At 37.8% G+C, this 17,543-nt stretch overlaps 1 protein-coding gene across 20 annotated transcripts in view; it reads right to left on the bottom strand.

Annotated features, from left to right (window-relative positions):
• ERC2 (ELKS/RAB6-interacting/CAST family member 2) overlaps positions 1 to 17,543 on the bottom strand; it is a 523,782-nt gene that overhangs the window by 492,750 nt on the left and 13,489 nt on the right. For 19 of the 20 annotated variants that reach the window (XR_010834045.1, XM_048047550.2, XM_048047548.2 and 16 more), the window contains one exon: positions 771 to 1,570. Coding sequence is in view for 19 of the 20 variants with exons in the window: in XM_048047550.2 (XP_047903507.2) it covers positions 771 to 1,427 (657 nt within the window). In the remaining variant the exon portion in view is untranslated. Of the gene's footprint in view, positions 1 to 770; positions 1,571 to 17,278; positions 17,417 to 17,543 lie in introns of those variants that run through there. The other variant, XM_048047551.2, reaches the window with a different exon arrangement.

The raw sequence follows: 17,543 nt of genomic DNA, 5'->3' as shown, positions 1-17,543 counted from the left end.
TTTTGTCTGGGGGAAGTTAACAGATGGTCTGAAAAGGAGCAGTTTTAAATAAGATCAGCAGCCAAGAAGTGCGTGGAGACAGCAATATGATAATTTTTTGATCTACTCAATGCCACTATTTTATATAACTTCGTGAAATAAAATAGTCTCATGAAGTGTGACATTATAGCTTTAGTCTTTTTATAGCTTTGGGAAAAGATTGTTGTGTTGCAAATACAAGTGTTCGAAGTACATATTTACAAGACGGTCTTTTTCTAAGACAGGTCTCTGAATTATTGCTGGTAACACCACTGGAACATCATTCTGCAACATGCAGAACTATAGAAGATTCCATTTTGGAATTTAATATCACTTCATCTTTTAACTTAAAAAAGCTAGACAGCTAAATCCCTATACAGTTCATGCAAAATATGCTTCTGGATGTTTGTTTACACTTTTGTATAAATGCTTCATGCATCTCTTCAGAAAAGGTTGCCGAGTATATTTAGACTGTTGCTAAAAAATACACTACAGGAAGTCTCAAAAATAATAAAATAAGCTGGTGATAAACAATCATTGTCTTCAGCTACAATGTGAAAGAATGCTGCATGGAGAAAACTATAACCTGCATTCAGGTTCTTATTAGTGTCCTTTTCTATTAACAGCCCAATGCAGATAAAACAAAGTTCTTACTATTGTCAAATGTGTTCCAGTGTAGGATGCAATATTATAAGTAAAATATCTAGTACTTAGCCATGAATCAACAGGAAGAAACTTACAGAATTACTTACCTGATTTTCTTCATGGGAAACTCTCATTTGCTCTTTAAGAACTGACATTCTGGCTGCTTCTTCCTTTCTCAATATTCTTTCTTTCTTTAATTCAGGACTCCAGAAAGTTTTGATGCTGTTCATGGAGGATCCCAGCTTGCTGTCTTTAATGTCTAGTTCTTTTCTGAGAAGATCATTCTCCCTCTGTAGATCCTTAAGCTGAGCCTGCAGGTCTAACATGGTACTATCTCTAACCTGCCTCAGCATAGAAGGAACCTGATGGTGATGATGGTGTGAAGATGTGGTCAGTCCTCCATGCTGATCAGTGTAAGAAAGGACGTCTGTGTGGGACAGTCCAGCTGAAGCAATATTAGGACTGCTCCCCATAGCTGTGACTCGACCACCATACACAGCTCGATTTGTAGCCCTTCCAAGAGTCATCGTGCCCTTTGGGAAAGTAGTAGAAGCTACACCTTCATGGTCACTCAGATACATTGGTCCAGATGTTGCATAGGCTGCATTAAGGGACTGGATGTTCTCCATTGATAATGTCTTACCCGTTCCTCCTCCTCCTCCGCTACTTGTTCGCCTGTGGCCTAGGCGAGGAGATCTTGGCAAACGAGGAGACCTGGAGGGACTTCCTTCTAAGTTGCTGATTGTTCTTGCACTTCCATACATCTTTATTCTACTTTGAGGTACTATTTAGTAAGAAATTAGTAACACTAAAGGTGAATATTAAACTTTTAATTCCAGCTAGAAATATTGGCAGTTTCACTGCATTCTTCCAGTAGGCAAAAAGCTATTCCTCCAAAATCAGATACCTAGAAGGGAAAAAAGATATTACAAAATAAGTAAGCTCCCCCCATTTGGCAAATAAGTTTACAACGAGGAAAGTAATGAGCACATATCATTTCTCCTAGAGTGATTACTTTTAAAATTTTTAATACATTCTGTATTTAGGATGACTGGATAAAATGCATTTTAAAACTAGTTCCATTCAGAGAAAAAAAATGCTGATTTCTTTCTTGTTAGAATACCTTGACATTTTGACTTAGTTTAATAAGCTTTATGTTGCAATAAACACCATGGACCCAAAAATGCATATGAGTTGGTAAGTTAATGGACTTAAGTGACTGACCATAGGAATTACAGAAAGGAGAGAAACAATAGTTGTTGCTGGCATTAAGAACCACCCAAAACACAGTATTACATTTTCAAAAGATAGTATAAAAATAGGAATTCAGTGACTCTGTGTTTTCTCTACTAACATTAGATGAAAACAAGGAAATAGGCAGGGGTTCTATTTTGTGTTTGGATTAATAAACAGACTTTGGATAAGAAAAAGGAGGAAGAAAGCAACATTCAAATAGCTCAGCTTTACCCAGTAGAACCATTTTATGAATAAAAATTTAAAAAATACAAGCTGATTTGAGTGACTATTTCCTCCTAAACAATACAATGCAATATTACAACACATTATTTGTTAAATGAAGTACTGATTTGCTAACATTTGTTGTTAATCAGCTTCTCAAGTAAAGGTTACACGACAATAATCTAGGTTTTCATTCATAAAAGGAGTTCCATCCCCGCCTCCCCCCATGCATATTACTGAGATAGAACTATCTTCACAACTTATTTAACCAAACAGACCGATGTGGATCAGATGTTCTTACTGTTATAAAATACTATACTACTATTACATATTTACAAAGTTTTGAATAAGTTTATTAGCTTTATATAGCATAAATATCAATATACAAATAAGACTTCAGGATATGGTAGGTCTACTGATTTTTTTAAAACTAATCTGTCTCAAAAAAATCAATGGTATTAATTAAATTGGTGCTCATTAATCAGATCTAGTACCAATTAATTCAGAGGTAATTGGAGGAAGAGCAAAAGATGGATTCCATTAAATCCTGTAATCTTTAACCATTCCCTCACAGCGTCCTCATTATCTATAGATTATTTCCTAAATATCTGAAAAAAAATCCACACCATAAAGTGTTGAGACAGGCAGAAGGAAGTTTTAATTTTTTTTTTTAGTAATCTGTAGTGTACTAAATACTCACCAACAATTTCAGCATGAAACATTACAGATACTAACAGTGTCAGCAAACAAGAAACACACTGAGTTCTCCACTGACCCCCCCGTTATCGCACACATACACGCACCACATGGCTTACACGAATTCTAAGAATTGCTTTGTATGCACTACGTTTTCATCACATTTAATAGCCAGCATTTTTTACCTATAATTATGCGTCTGAACCAGCTGAAGTGTTTCACCTTGTTCAATTTGTTTAAACTACTATAATACATCAGTGGCCATTCCTGTGAATTTTCACCTCTTTCCCAAGGTGCATCAAAAGCCATGAAATTCATCAGTGGAAGGCACTGCACTACACTGAAATGTTGTCAACAACGCCACTGTGGGTGCTGGGAAAAATATGAGAGTGGCATTCATTCAATATTAATAATTTGGGAACTCTGAACTCTTTGTACTGCACCCAGGCTGCTCCATTAAAATTTACTCCAATACAAACATTACTAACTTTCACTGGCCACTAAGGATAGCTCACAGACAGAAAGTTGAAAGTCCTGGTTTAGGAATAATCTGTAGGTATTTATCTATTTCATTAGCAATTCATTGCCTATTACAATCTGATTGTACAGACCATCTGTCTTGGAAACAACAAAAAAGGAAAGCATGTAAAAGTGGGCCTTCACCTGGAAGTACATACACCTGAAGTTAAGGATAAACCTTGAGCATTCCTTTGTGGCTGTGAAGAGTCTCACATACAGGAGAAGCCATCTACCATTGCTTTGTGGAAGACAGAAGAAAGGCATCTACACCATTCTGTACTCCTTATTGCTTATACAGTGAGCCTGGCTTTAGGAAAATTTATGGTGTGTCTCAGTGCATCAGGAATTTGAGATAAGAATAGGCAATATCAGCCTCAGGGCCTCAACAATTGCTGCAGAGATCATTATCTACTCACTGGAAGAAAAGAGAGAGTAAGAGAAAAGATCCACTTTACCCTCCTCTTCCTTCAGGACTGGCTGGAAAAGAACTGGTCTGTTTGAGCCCAGGGTGGACAGGAAAGACACAAATGATTCTATCTTGAAAACTGTATTGCTTTTATATCAGCATTTTAACTTATGGGCAAAATAAATAAATAAATAAAAATAAAGAAATGCTGTAGAGCAATCTTTTTTTCCCCCCAGTATTTCAAGGATGTTAAACTAAAGCAAAACCTTTCCATGCCATAATACGAGGGGTGGAAAAAAAAGACAAATGGAATCAAGTAGAAACTGGAATTTCAGCCTCACAATGGGAAGGACGGGAGAGCTGTATAGACCTACGTATACACTGTACCCACGACTACAGAGACAACCCTTCCTCTTGGGAGAAGCCCAGAAGGTACAGGTCTTGCAGTACACATACCAGAGCACAAAGGAGCTCCCATACAACTCATGAAGACTGCATCTCCCTCAAAATTTCTCTGGAAAGGAAAAGTCACTCAAATTCATTCAGTCTGCTCTGGGATAGACAGCAGACCTACTGAATGTGTTTTCCCATGAATGAAAAGGTTCTTTTGGGTTTTAAAATATGATATAATAGTACTAGAAAAAAGCAGACACCCAATTGCCTGTCTCAACATTTTCTTACTTCAGAAATTGCTTTTTAATGTATACCTGTATGACTTAAGATAGCCATTATTATTGTGACTTTAATATTTCAGAACACAACTGTGAATATAACTACATAAAAGTATTCAGAAAATTAAGCATATGTTCTCATGGAAAAAACCTCTCCCACTACCCCACCCCTTATGCTCTCATCAGCCTTGAAAATCCCAGCAAATAAGAAAGTCTATTTCAGGCTAGAATACTTTGTGGTGGCTGTTCTAAATTCAGCTTATTTTTCACATTTCTCTCTCATCTCATCACCTGCATTCTACAGGCAAAAACAACACGGGTTCAACATTATCCACATCGTTTACAACTCAGACACTGTGTTTTACTTGCCTTTTAACTATCTTTTTTTTAATATAGACTTAAAACACAGAATTCCAATACAATATTAAACAAGTTGTCTCACTTCACTTGCTTCTCCAATGCATTACTTTTAAATTTTGTATAATTACAGTTTCCTCAAAATACTGTCTTCACATAACCCAATAATTTTTCACTGATTTTTTCCACCAGCCCTTCTCCAGACAAGAAGTAATTTCATCAAAAAGCTGTTTAAACAAATCAGTGCCACCAAGTTCAAAGTGACAGTTTTCTGCATTGCATCTGTCAATCTCTGATATCATAATAAATAAAAAGAAATGCATAGAGGCATTGTAATTGAGCCTCAGAATGGATTGGGAGCTATTTTACTTATTTCCTAAACTCTGTGAATCACGATGGTTCAGCTGAAAAATGGAAACCAGATCTTGCAGGACGAAAGCTCATGGTATCTGAACAGATTTTTTTCATGAAATGAAATTTCTTCTTCATTCAGTTCAGAAAAGTCACAATATGTTGTTACACTGCATGTCTCTCCTGTAAAATATTAGGCCTAAATAGCACAGCCTTCTCAGATTAGATACTCCAGGCTAAGGCTTTTGAGCTTTGATGCACATAGCCACAGCCACACAGCCACATAGCCACAGCATAGCCACAGCACACACAGTTCTCACCAGTTTCTCATGAAAGGCTTCACAAACAGGCAGGTGCCAGACAGCATGCAGTCTAGCTATTCCACAGATTTAACAATTTTATTGAAAAACATTATCAGAGAACACTATGCTGGAAAACACCAAGAAGCATGGAAAGTTTTCAATAACTAGATATGGGACTGGAGATAAAACATGGCAAACTTCTCCTTGTGAGATATTCCCATGATAGAAAACATAATATGATCAAATATTCACACTGCACTCAAGAAATACACTGACTGCTAAATGTAAATCATCTCAACTGTACAGAAATCATTCTTCCTAGTATTAACAGCACCCAAGCGTTTTTAACAAAGGATAAAGAGGGGTGTGTTTTTGTTTTTTTTTTTTTTTTTGCTGTTATCGGATTTGGTTTTGGTTGTTGGCTTTTTAGGTGTGTTTTCTTGCTTAGACAGGGGTATGCTATTCATCTCATAAGGTCAGTGTTCCTGTTTCCTTATCATGAGCCAATAAGCAGTATTTGAACATGGAGACACCTTCTGACTTTGCATCAATGTTATCTCCCATGAGGGCTGTTTACACCATCCTCAAGGGCAGGCAACGCAGGAGCAGAACAGATCACCAAAAGGCAGATCATGTAGACTAAAATATCCTGACAATTATGCTTAGAAAGCTCAGACCCAATTTAGAGTTTCTGTCTCCCCTCTGGCCAGAGGCACCTGGTCAGCAGTAAGTTTGGATATTAGCCAAATACTTAATAGCTCTGTAGGACTACTCCCCAACACTCACATTCAGCCAAGAGCTCAAACATTTGTAATACTGATGAAAGCTTTAAGAGAGCCCTTCCCTTACAGCTATCCTCCCCAGATAATATACAGAGACAGCTAAGTGCAGAAGTTATCAGATATTTAATATACTCTGTGGCTTCCAAACTGTCTAAAACTGTTCAGTACTATAAAGCTCCCAAAATATAAAGTGAAAGCAACAAAATAGAAAAACTAAGAGATGATGCAGAAGATATATTCTCCACTAGAACTCATCTTCCCTACCTTACACTCAGAAACACCCCTAAGGAAGAAGATTCTCAGAAAAAATTCTGCTCCATAAATCAAAAGTCCTGGCAAAGAGCATGTGTGTGTGTATGCATATATATAAGAAATAATTATGTACATACTCTTAACAGAAAAACAGCACTGTACACAAAAGCCAGGATATGCAGGTGTATTTAAAGTAGTGATTGAGAGCCAGAGATATTTCTGGCACATCTTTTTCATTTACCTTGGTATTTAATTGTTTTAAAAAAAAGAATACTTTCTTTACATTTTTTTGTCATCTGTGCTGCTTAAAAAAAAAAAACAAACATCAACATGATGCAAACTATGTATGGAGAACCAAAAGCTCCTATACAGTATGCTTCCTTTATTCAATCTGAGCAGCACAGCATGTTTTCTTTTAATAAAGTAACAAAAAGATAATGAACAAAATGTTGGTTCATATGGGAATTACTACAAGCCCTACATTGTTTTTATTAAAAAGGGCAATTTTTTTTTTCTTTTTTGCTATTTTACCATTACCAAGCAAATCAAATGGCTTGTTTTTCCCCCCATTTTTTAACCACGAGAAAAAATCCCAACCAATTCTTCCTATTAGTCTACTATTCTGAGAACTTTGAAAAACAAAAGATACATGACGTTAAAAGCAGTATCGTCTTTATTTAGGTTCCTTTGAGTGCCCCGAGTCTGAATTTCTAAAGTAAATGCAAATTTTACTATAGTCTCCTGCAGTTGTTTTATATTTAATTGTCAATAAGCATTAATTTCACTACTTTTTTTTTTTTGTAGGTAATTACACAACTAGTGCCTATGTAGTTGTGTACAAAGTTAGTTACAAAGTCTGTTTTGATCTTGCAAGTTGGTGATGTCCCTCAACTCCCACTGATGCTAAATGAAAGACTCGGCATTTATCACATCACAGCAATAGCTCATCACACCTACCTGGCTTTTGTTTCTATTTCACACAAAAGAAATAGTGCACGAAGAAAGAAATGGCTGCCAAATACACAAATACATGGAAAAACTGTCATGCAATCTAATGTTGTCAGGTGCAGCAACAGCAATTAACACTCATCATGCAATCAGAAAGTGCTCAAAATGCAGTATTAAAAATCTTGAGGAGCAAGCAGTTCTGACTGAATTAGCAGGATTGTCAATTATATTACTCTTGAGTATACTTAAGTGAAGAGTCAACAATACCTTTTCAATTCCCTTTTATAGGAGTTTCACAATTTTAAAGTAAGGCTGGTGTTCATTAGAGGTACAACACTTTGCAATGCATCAGCTTCTCTCTATTACAATGTTAGAGACATTGCAACTGTTTTCAATCAAATTGAAAGCTAAATATTAATTAGAAATGGGCTTTAAATATAAGTAATATTTAAACTTCAACTCACACCTGCATTACTTTGTAACTTTAGATTAGGCCACCTCCTTGCTGGAACACTAATTCCTAACACTTTCTCTCTAACGCTTCCACTCAAAGAAATCTTTCCTGCGCTCCTGCATGTGCCAAAAACGCCTCCCTAGAGTTTCTAAAATGCTTAAGAGAAGATAGTATTTTAAGACTTTTTTTAATTGTGTCAAATACTAAAGACCTGAAGATAGGTCACAGTATTAAAAAAAAAAAAAAAGGCTTCTTCAGTCAAGTAATGTCAGAATGATCAGGGCTAATTTTCACTGGTTTGCCAGATAACACACTGTATCTTTATAAAAGCTAAAGGGCTACACATAACCGCCAGTTCTTGGTGATGGAAGCCCCTAGAGTCTGCACAGCAAGTTATCTCCCAGCTAAGAGCTGGGAGCTATCACTATCCAAGTTTATTCTAATTCAATGGTCAATCAAAAGAAGCAAGAATGTTTGGCCTCATCCTTTGTTTAACATATTAAGCACTGAAATTAACAAAGCATTGTTAAAAGTAAAGTTTTGAATATAAAAGGCAAAAATGCTTGATTTAGTTTATCAAAGCACAGTCCTGACTTCAGTGTCAATGATTTGTTACCTGTCTGCTCTCTCTTCAGCTTCTACTGTTAAGCTCCTATTTTTGTTGGAAAAAAAAAATCACAATTATTAAAAGAAAAACATATGTTCCAGACCACTGGAAGCATCTTTACAGTTTGACTCTTCTCAGCTTTCCTGCACCATAATGACATTCTCGGGATATACAGATACTCCTAAAGGTTAGGCAAGCATTTGTCTTTCAGAGAAAGAGTTCTTAACATTTTAGTGTGCAGGTGTCTTCTGTGCTAGATTCTGTATCCTAGCTTATATTCACTGTGCCTTCCAAAGGCTCCTGCAAGTGTTTGTCACTTGCCTCTTACTCTACCTCACCTCTACTCTTACTTCTTTCTCCCTAACAAATCTCATTTATCAACGCAAGACTGCATTTATGAACTCAGGTCTTTTATGTGGGATTATTTTAAGGCACCTGGTTATCCAGACAAACAGTATTTTTAGTTTAGTGTCTACTAATTAACATAAAAGTTAGGTGTCTTAAAAAAAAATAACTAAAATGGTCTCTTCTGGGGAAGAAAAAAAAACACATAAAAGCAGATATCATTTTTCAGAGTACCTTAAAAATCAGGCCTACTGACCAGCACAATTTTGCTTTATTTTTGCCAAAGTCTACCCAGCTTGAGTGACTATTTAACAGTTTACAGAAATATTATCTTTGTTACAGATTTAATTATCTATTACAATTGAGAAGTTAGAGCTTAAAAATAAGAACAATCTGAGACAGCATGAAAGTTTTATAACAAAAACTAGAAGACCAGTCTTGTTCTATTATTTCTAAATAGAGAATGACAAGAAATCCAGCTTTTTTTTCCCTTCCTTTTAACCAATACATTAGCAGTTATACTTATTAAGGACAAAAGACTGATTTTTAAAGCTTCTTTAGCAGAGCACCTGTAACTTCAAGGACATGAGAAATGCAGATAAAGTTGTGTTTTTTTTAAAGCAATACAACATTTTTCATTATTAACATAGGCAAAGAATCAATTTAAGACTTATTTCAGCTCAAATTTCCATTTTTATAATTATGTTTAAAAAAAGTAAAGAAAATAGTAGGGTAAGGGAAAAAAGTTTTAAGTCAGAAATAATGTATTTATATTATGACTTGAACAGCCAAGCTTTTTCTCAACTGAAGTCTCATTTGCCTTAGAGCATCCAAAGTGCTGCAAGTAGGTCAATTCACATTGCAACTTCATATTGCTAACTTATTATCTAGTCCGCATTTCTGCTTTGTTTGTGAGCAAGCAAATTTGAAATGTTTGGGATATTTTTTGCTTTGTCAAGGGTTCTATCAAATGTGATGGAGGTAAGGGTATCATTTAAAAGTCAACTCTTCAAATTGTAGGCATGCTAATGACACCAAGTTGTGATTCTGACAGAAGTCTTTAATTTTTTTTGTATAGTCTTGTGCATTCATTTTTCTCATTCACATACTCTGGACTACTGGAGCCCACCAGGAGCATAAACAACACCTACTTATGAAGACAAGCATTATTGCAGATGTGTGCAACATTAGCTTATGTCATCATGCAAGAAAGGAAGATAGGCTAAGGATCATTACAAAGGTTTTGGAAGGAAGAACCAGTGTGGAGAGCTGCTGTGATGCTCTAGACCTTGCTCCAAGAGCTTGCAGAATTAAGGTGATAAAAAGTCTGTGTTTGATCTTCAAAAGTGGTACAAATAACAGTTTCATTAAAGTTACACTTTTTAAAAAATGTCTTAACATTTTTAACAAATGTGTTTATGTTGAAGATATTGCTTCAAGCCAAAAGCTTTTGTAAACGCTAAGACATAAAGCATCACCTATTATCTATCTTTCCCTTTGCTATACATGAGGGCAGACGAGGTTATAAGCAATTAACAACAAAAGACACAGAATGAACCACTAGAACAATGTCATGATATTAAATATTTCCTTACAAATTCCTTACAAAAGCAACAGGAAGAGTCACTTGGGATGGATCAGGAATATTAACAATGTCAAAATACACATTTAAGAAAAAGTAAAGTAACTAAGGCAACAATGGTAGAATACCCCAAAAACTTGTTAAGCATGGTCATGCAACAGCCAACATCTATACGTCAACACTCATACCAATACTCTTTGAAACGTAAGGCCATTTATCTTTTAACATATGCATATATTAAACACATTAAAGTCAGCAATTAATTTGTTTTAGGAATAAAACCTAAGAACTAAAAATAATTTACAGGGAAATTGACTGAATTTATAATTAGACTTGCAGGTTTGTCTACTTTCATATTAGATATGTTTATTCATATTCTGTCATTTACGGTAATATAATAATTTTCGTTTTAAGATGTATTTCAAACTCATGTCTTAGAAATAAGAGGTACTTCTACGCAATGGATTCTTTTTTATTGAATTCACTAAGGCTACCCACCTGAATGTTATTAAACACAGGCTTACATGTTTACAGGATAAAGCTACATTTTTCTTTTTTTGCTACAAAATTTCCTTTTTAAGAAGAAAAACAAACAGCCATAGGATCAGCTAACAAGGCTACCTGCATAACTTCCTACATTTTCAACAAAATTGGATTAGATAAAACTCAATTCTTAAATATTGGGAGATACATAAGCTTTAGCACACAATGCTAATTATGCACTCAGCATTTTACATTTATTGGATTCAAAAGTAGCAACATATATACGTAATTCAAGTATAAATTAAAAAGCATACATTAGCACATTCAGCTTGCTTTGAAGCTAACAGAATTCAAAAACATGCTGAACTTGTCACCTCTGTTCTCCTCGCTAGGATATAAGGGTTCACACATTTGAGAAACGTGCCAAAAAAAAAAAAAAAAAAACAAACACTGGCTGTGCCTCAGCCACATCAGATCAAAGTCCTCCAAGGAGTGCAGGCTCTGCAGGTGATAGAGGTGATTTAGTAGGTTACCCCTCATTCAGCATAAAATCAGCACCCTGGAACTGTTAGAAGGCATTCCACTTCTGCAGCTTTCTTTATTTTTTCCCAGAAAATGCCAACAGGAGTTCACCAACCACTTCTGGTTATCAACAACTTCAGAGCATGACGCTATCTTCCACATTTGCACTGGCACTGAACCCATCTCAGTTGAGCATAACCATGCCAATTGACAAGTGCAAGTTAGAAGTCATTCAAGGCTTTTGATGTGAACATTTGACATTCATAACAGATGCTATCGTAACTGTTTTTCTTAAGGAAAAACAAATTGTCTAAGAAGATTTTAAATGAGGCCTGTGAAAAAGATATATAAATGAAAGCCAAGGTACACTGTGACTGCAAATACTTAGCCACCAAAAATCAGCATGCTTTACAAAGCAGAGCCTTTCTTCCAGAGAAGCGTCTGACAGTAACAGTTTCTTGCACTATTACTTGGCACTGGTCAACAAAAGGACATGGTAAAGCAAATTGTTCTCATTTGCCCGCTAATCTGAGTTGTTCAAAGACAGAAGAGCTCTATTTCAACAGCAATATATTTTGAGGAAAAGAATGCATTACAAAAAAAAAAAAAGGAAAAACGTTTAAGGAAAAGTTCACATTGCTATAGAAATAATACAAACTATAACATTTTATAAACAAATGAAGGATTCAGCCAGCGCACATACAGATGTAATGAAATATTCTTCTTAGCAGCTTACCTGTAAATTAATTTTACTGACCATGAGAAGTGCTCAGTTAATGATACTGAAAACTGAAGCAGCAGCACAATCTCCAACAGGATTCAACCCCTATTTAACAAGCAGGAATCTGTTTCTGGAAATTAGAGTACTATAGTCTCCAAGTTCATTTAATTTGCTATTTTTGTGATGAGACAAGCCAAACAGATGCCAAACAGTGTAGCTGTGAGTCCAGACACAATAAACCTCCATTAGAAATTGGAATGAAATCACCAGAGTGTTCTCTTAGCCTCTCAAAGTTGGTAGAATAGTAAGGCCAATAAGGCAGCTTTCACTCCAAGCGGCCTGAACTATTTACTTGGTAGGAGGTTGTCCCACATTTTACCAATCATCTGTGCAATTTGTGATCTGTTGGACTAAATTTAGGAACAGCAGAAACTGTTGTTCTTATACTTCTTTCACATTCTTAGAAATAAATTGCACGTTACACCCAGCTAGGCAGTCATTAGTCCAAGTTTGCATACATTGCTTTCTCCAGTGACTTCCTCCCTCAAGTCCATGGTTATCCCAGTAACTACAGCATATCATTTTCATGTGTACCTGCATCCTTTATCTTTCTCTGAAGTTTCCACTCCCAGCATTTCTCAAACAATTTGTGATTCTTTTAAGTGATTTAATTCTAGAAGTTTCTCATACTTTTCCCTACCAAAGTCATTTATTTCCCATTTATGTAGAATTTAGCTGCTAGATGCTACTTCTGCACTGGGACTTTATAAGGATAGGATAATGCATGCTAACACATGACATGCAAGGAGAAGCTTAAAAAAATGTTTATTTAAAGTGAGATTTCATTTGAAATCCTTTGCTCTTTAAAGAAGCCACATGTTAACTTGTCTGAAGCTTTATTTCCACTAAAGGCCAGTCTGTAAAAATGAGTTTCTAAGCTAATTTCATGATAATCTAGAAAGCTGATGTCCCTTTTTAAAAATCTGATCCTAAAACTTCTCAGAAAAACGTAAGCCTTGCTGAACAACCAAATTATCAAAGTTTCCCTCACATCCAAACACAACTTGACATTCTGAAGTGTGCCTCAAATTCTTAGATGCATTGCAGCCGCAATTCTCAAAAAAGAAATCCTGACACCACAGATCTCTCATTATTCCTATTGTAAATTAAAGAGATCATATTCAGCTTTCTGAACATGTAAACTGTCCACCTCAAAGCCTACACTTATAATATCATGAAGGAATTCCAGGTTCCTGTGGACAAAAATGGTATGGCAGTAACGGAACATTATCCAGAGAAGTGCTAAGACACCTTTGCTACGGTTCTCTTCTTGGCCAGAGCTCAGCACCCAACAGACTGGAAGGGGAGGAGGTTGGTCTTCCTGATGGTTACAGCTACTCCCAAACAAAAGGTGGCTATTTAAGACATTCCAAATCAGAACATTTTAAAACTGCTATCACTAAACAAATCACAACAATTCCCTGAGATTAACAGCTAAGAAAGCAACATCAAAACTTAAATACTATACTACCAGCATTAATTCATGAAAGACATTTACATTTTCCTTTAAAAATGAGCACTGGATATCTATGCTTATAAGCTTTCTCGGCCCACACAAATAATCCACAACCATACACCAAGAAAATAACAAAAATGACTTTTTTTTGGCGGAGGGGAAGATATATCACATCTTGCACATGAGAAGTGACAAACCGTCCTAAATCTCTATTTCAAAATGATTTTTTTTAATATAAAAATCATTACACACACACACAAAAAAAAAAACAATTAAAAATCAAATGTTCTGGAAAAAGATTTAATTGATGCTTCTGCTGGCCTGCATTTGCATTTTTTCTCAGTTTCACACAGAAGAAAAAGCACAATCCAGTTCATTTAGAGAATTCCTTATGTTTACAGCTTATTTTTCCATTTCTCAGCTTTCCCTTGATCAACTATGATCCCTAAAAAAGGAAGATATAACCTCATTTTGTTTTAAAGTAATTCTTGCCGTTTTTCCTGGACTTCATAGGAAATAAGCTAGTATAGCTGTTGCAAAATAAGTTGAGAAAGCTTCATCATTGCTAAGACTTCTCAAAATACACAACTTATATTGCAAAAATATTTTAAAGCAATCACAAACCTGAAGAAAATACATCACAAATAAGCGGTCACATTACAAAATGTATTTCAGTACCATAGTAGTATTCCCAATGTGAATCTGAATAAGCATCTCCATATTATACCCCTGGCATCTTTCAAACTAAATTGAACTGAAAAGATAACAAATGCATCATACTGGATAAAAACATAGTAAACACCATAAGAGATACAGGTGGGAGAGCATATGTTGTCTTTGGAAGTCATACACTGGCTGGTTGCCTCACCCTCTCTGAGGGTGAAACAATCTTCTATGAAACAACCTTCTATGACCAAGTGACGCGCTTGGTGGATGAGGGAAAGGCTGTGGATGTGGTTTACCTTGACCTCAGTAAGGCTTTTGACACAGTTCCCCACAACATTCTCCTCAAGAAACTGGCTGCTCGGGGCTTGGACTGGCGTACGCTTCGCTGGGTTAGAAACTGGCTGGATAGCCGGGCCCAGAGAGTTGTGGTGAATGGAGTCAAATCTGGTTGGAGGCCGGTCACTAGTGGTGTCCCCCAGGGCTCAGTGCTGGGGCCGGTCCTCTTTAATATCTTTATCGATGATCTGGATGAGGGCGTCCAGTGCACCCTCAGTAAGTTTGCAGATGACACCAAGCTAAGTGCGTGTGTCGATCTGCTCGAGGGCAGGAAGGCTCTGCAGGAGGATCTGGATAGGCTGGACCGATGGGCTGAGGTCAACTGCATGAAGTTCAACAAGGCCAAGTGCCGGGTCCTGCACCTGGGGCGCAACAACCCCAAGCAGAGCTACAGGCTGGGAGATGAGTGGCTGGAAAGCTGCCTGGCCGAGAAGGACCTGGGAGTATTGGTTGATAGTTGGCTGAATATGAGCCAGCAGTGTGCCCAGGTGGCCAAGAAGGCCAACAGCATCCTGGCTTGCATAAGAAGCAGTGTGGCCAGCAGGTCTAGGGAAGTGATTGTGCCCCTGTACTCGGCTCTGGTGAGGCCGCACCTTGAGTACTGTGTTCAGTTTTGGGCCCCTCGCTACAGGAAGGACATGGACGTGCTCGAGAGAGTCCAGAGAAGGGCGACCAAGCTGGTGAGGGGTCTGGAGAACAAGTCTTACGAGGAGCGGCTGAGGGAGCTGGGCTTGTTCAGCCTGGAGAAGAGGAGGCTCAGAGGCGACCTTATCGCTCTCTACAGGTACCTTAAAGGAGGCTGTAGAGAGGTGGGGGTTGGTCTGTTCTCCTACGTGCCTGGTGACAGGACGAGGGGGAATGGGCGAAAGTTGCGACAGGGGAGTTTTAGGTTGGATGTTAGGAAGTACTTCTTTACCGAAAGGGTTATTAAGCATTGGAACGGGCTGCCCAGGGACGTGGTGGAGTCACCATCCCTGGAGGTCTTTAAAAGACGTTTAGATGTAGAGCTTAGCGATATGGTTTAGTGGAGTACTTAGTGTTAGGTCGGAGGTTGGACTCGATGATCTTGAGGTCTCTTCCAACCTAGAAATCTGTGATACTGTGATACTGTGAATCCACTCCTTAGTGCTAGTCATCCCTCAAAGGTCTATAAGGACCATCTTCCTAAAGCAAGAAAATCACTCCGAGCAATCTCTTACAAAAGCATACATGCCAAATAGCTCATTCTCTAAAAATCAGGTATATTCCACATTCTAAAATGGCTGAATGAGTTCACTTGAACTCAGTTTGCTACTAAAATTATTGGCTGTTCCCTTCCATTCCCACCTTTCTATAGCCCTCAGAACATGCAAAAGATGGGGGGACTACGGGCATGAGTAAATATACCTCATGCTGTTGTTCATCGGGATTTGACCCAGCATTTGTCTGTTAGTAGAGCTGAAGAAGAGCCCATAGATCAGAGAAGTGGTGAGATGGGTCTCCTCCAAATGGAGCTGAGACAGTATGTTAACTTAACAGTGAGTTCAAACACTACCCAGCAGAAGGTAAAAGAAGATCTATGCTCGTGAAGACCAAAGGGAGGGGCAATTTCTAAGGCAAGGAACTCAGTTTTCCTCAGTAGGAATGGAAAAGACAAAAAGATGCCTCAGCATGCCAACTTTGTCCTTCATTCTTGGAAGGAAGGGAAAACATTACAGTAGCTGAATCATCTACCTATTGGGACCAAAAAAAAAATGCATCTTATTTCAAGACAGAAGACACTTTCCATTCATAAACCTATCTTTATACTATACGAAAAAAGAAAAGCAAAGACAGTTAGAAAACCAAAGCACTTGACTTCAATGCTAGAGTAAGGAAAGAAAATAAAAGTATCATTGTCCACAGTCAGGAAGGCAGCCTACCAACCCACTTACCCAACCACCTGAGCACGGTTAAAACAGGACCTACTCAAAGGTAACTGCAGCCAAGTCTCCTACACACCTGTCACACTTTCCCCAACACACAAGCAACCTTTCTGTCCTCAGCACTACCCTTCAAAGTTATTTATTCCAACTGTTTTTGCAGTCAGTACTTTTACCACCCACTCGCTCAGGAAAACAAAAAGCATTTGGGAGAGGACAACAGCAGCACAGCCTGCACCCTCACTTTCCCTCGCTAGCATAACATTATCTCATTCCCCTTGCAGTTGAAGTTTCAGCTTGTGATGTTTATCTGAAGACTTAGTACTAAATGAGTTTAGTACAAAAAATAAACGTCAGTTCTTAACTGGAGTTATCTTCCCCACTCTGAGGGCTCTTGCTGGAGATGCAGCACACAGCTTCTCCACTAATCCTTCTGAAGAAGAAACGATGTTCCCTTTGCTTACAGGACTGAAAGTCACTCCTATGTTTTCCTCAGTTTCCTCTAGAAGAGGAATAGCTACCTCACCTTGACACTGCTGAATAGTGTTTTATATAGGGCTTCCAAACTAAAATAACGGTAATAGAAAGATTTCTCTAAAGCACTGAAGAGATTTGGAAAGACTACACACATCCTAGCACAGTCACTTCACAGGAAGCCAAGGTTTACAAGTTCCTCACACCAAGAATAACAAACCTTTCACCACATACACATATTCCTTAAGAGAACCGTAGGCACTTACCATTACACGCTCCCCGCGTGCAAAAACAGATCCTAAAAAAGCCTCTTTTCTCCTTCAGACACAGAAAACTAAGAAATCAGGACAAGCACCGCTCAAGCGGATGAGACCGTGAGGAGATGGGAGCTACAAAAGCCTTCGCTCTCCCCCTGGGCAGGCGAAGGAAACTCCAGCTCGCTAGGGGAGCTGCCTGGCCCCGCGAAACGACCGCAGCGATGGGGCGCTGAGGGGAGCGTGCGGCGTGAGGGGAGCGGGCGCGCGGCAACCG

This window comes from Anser cygnoides, chromosome 10, assembly GCF_040182565.1.
Source record: "Anser cygnoides isolate HZ-2024a breed goose chromosome 10, Taihu_goose_T2T_genome, whole genome shotgun sequence".
NCBI classification, from domain to species: Eukaryota; Metazoa; Chordata; class Aves; order Anseriformes; family Anatidae; genus Anser; species Anser cygnoides.
The sequence above is the reverse complement of the archived record's forward strand: the minus strand, read 5'-3'. Positions and strand labels throughout refer to the sequence as shown.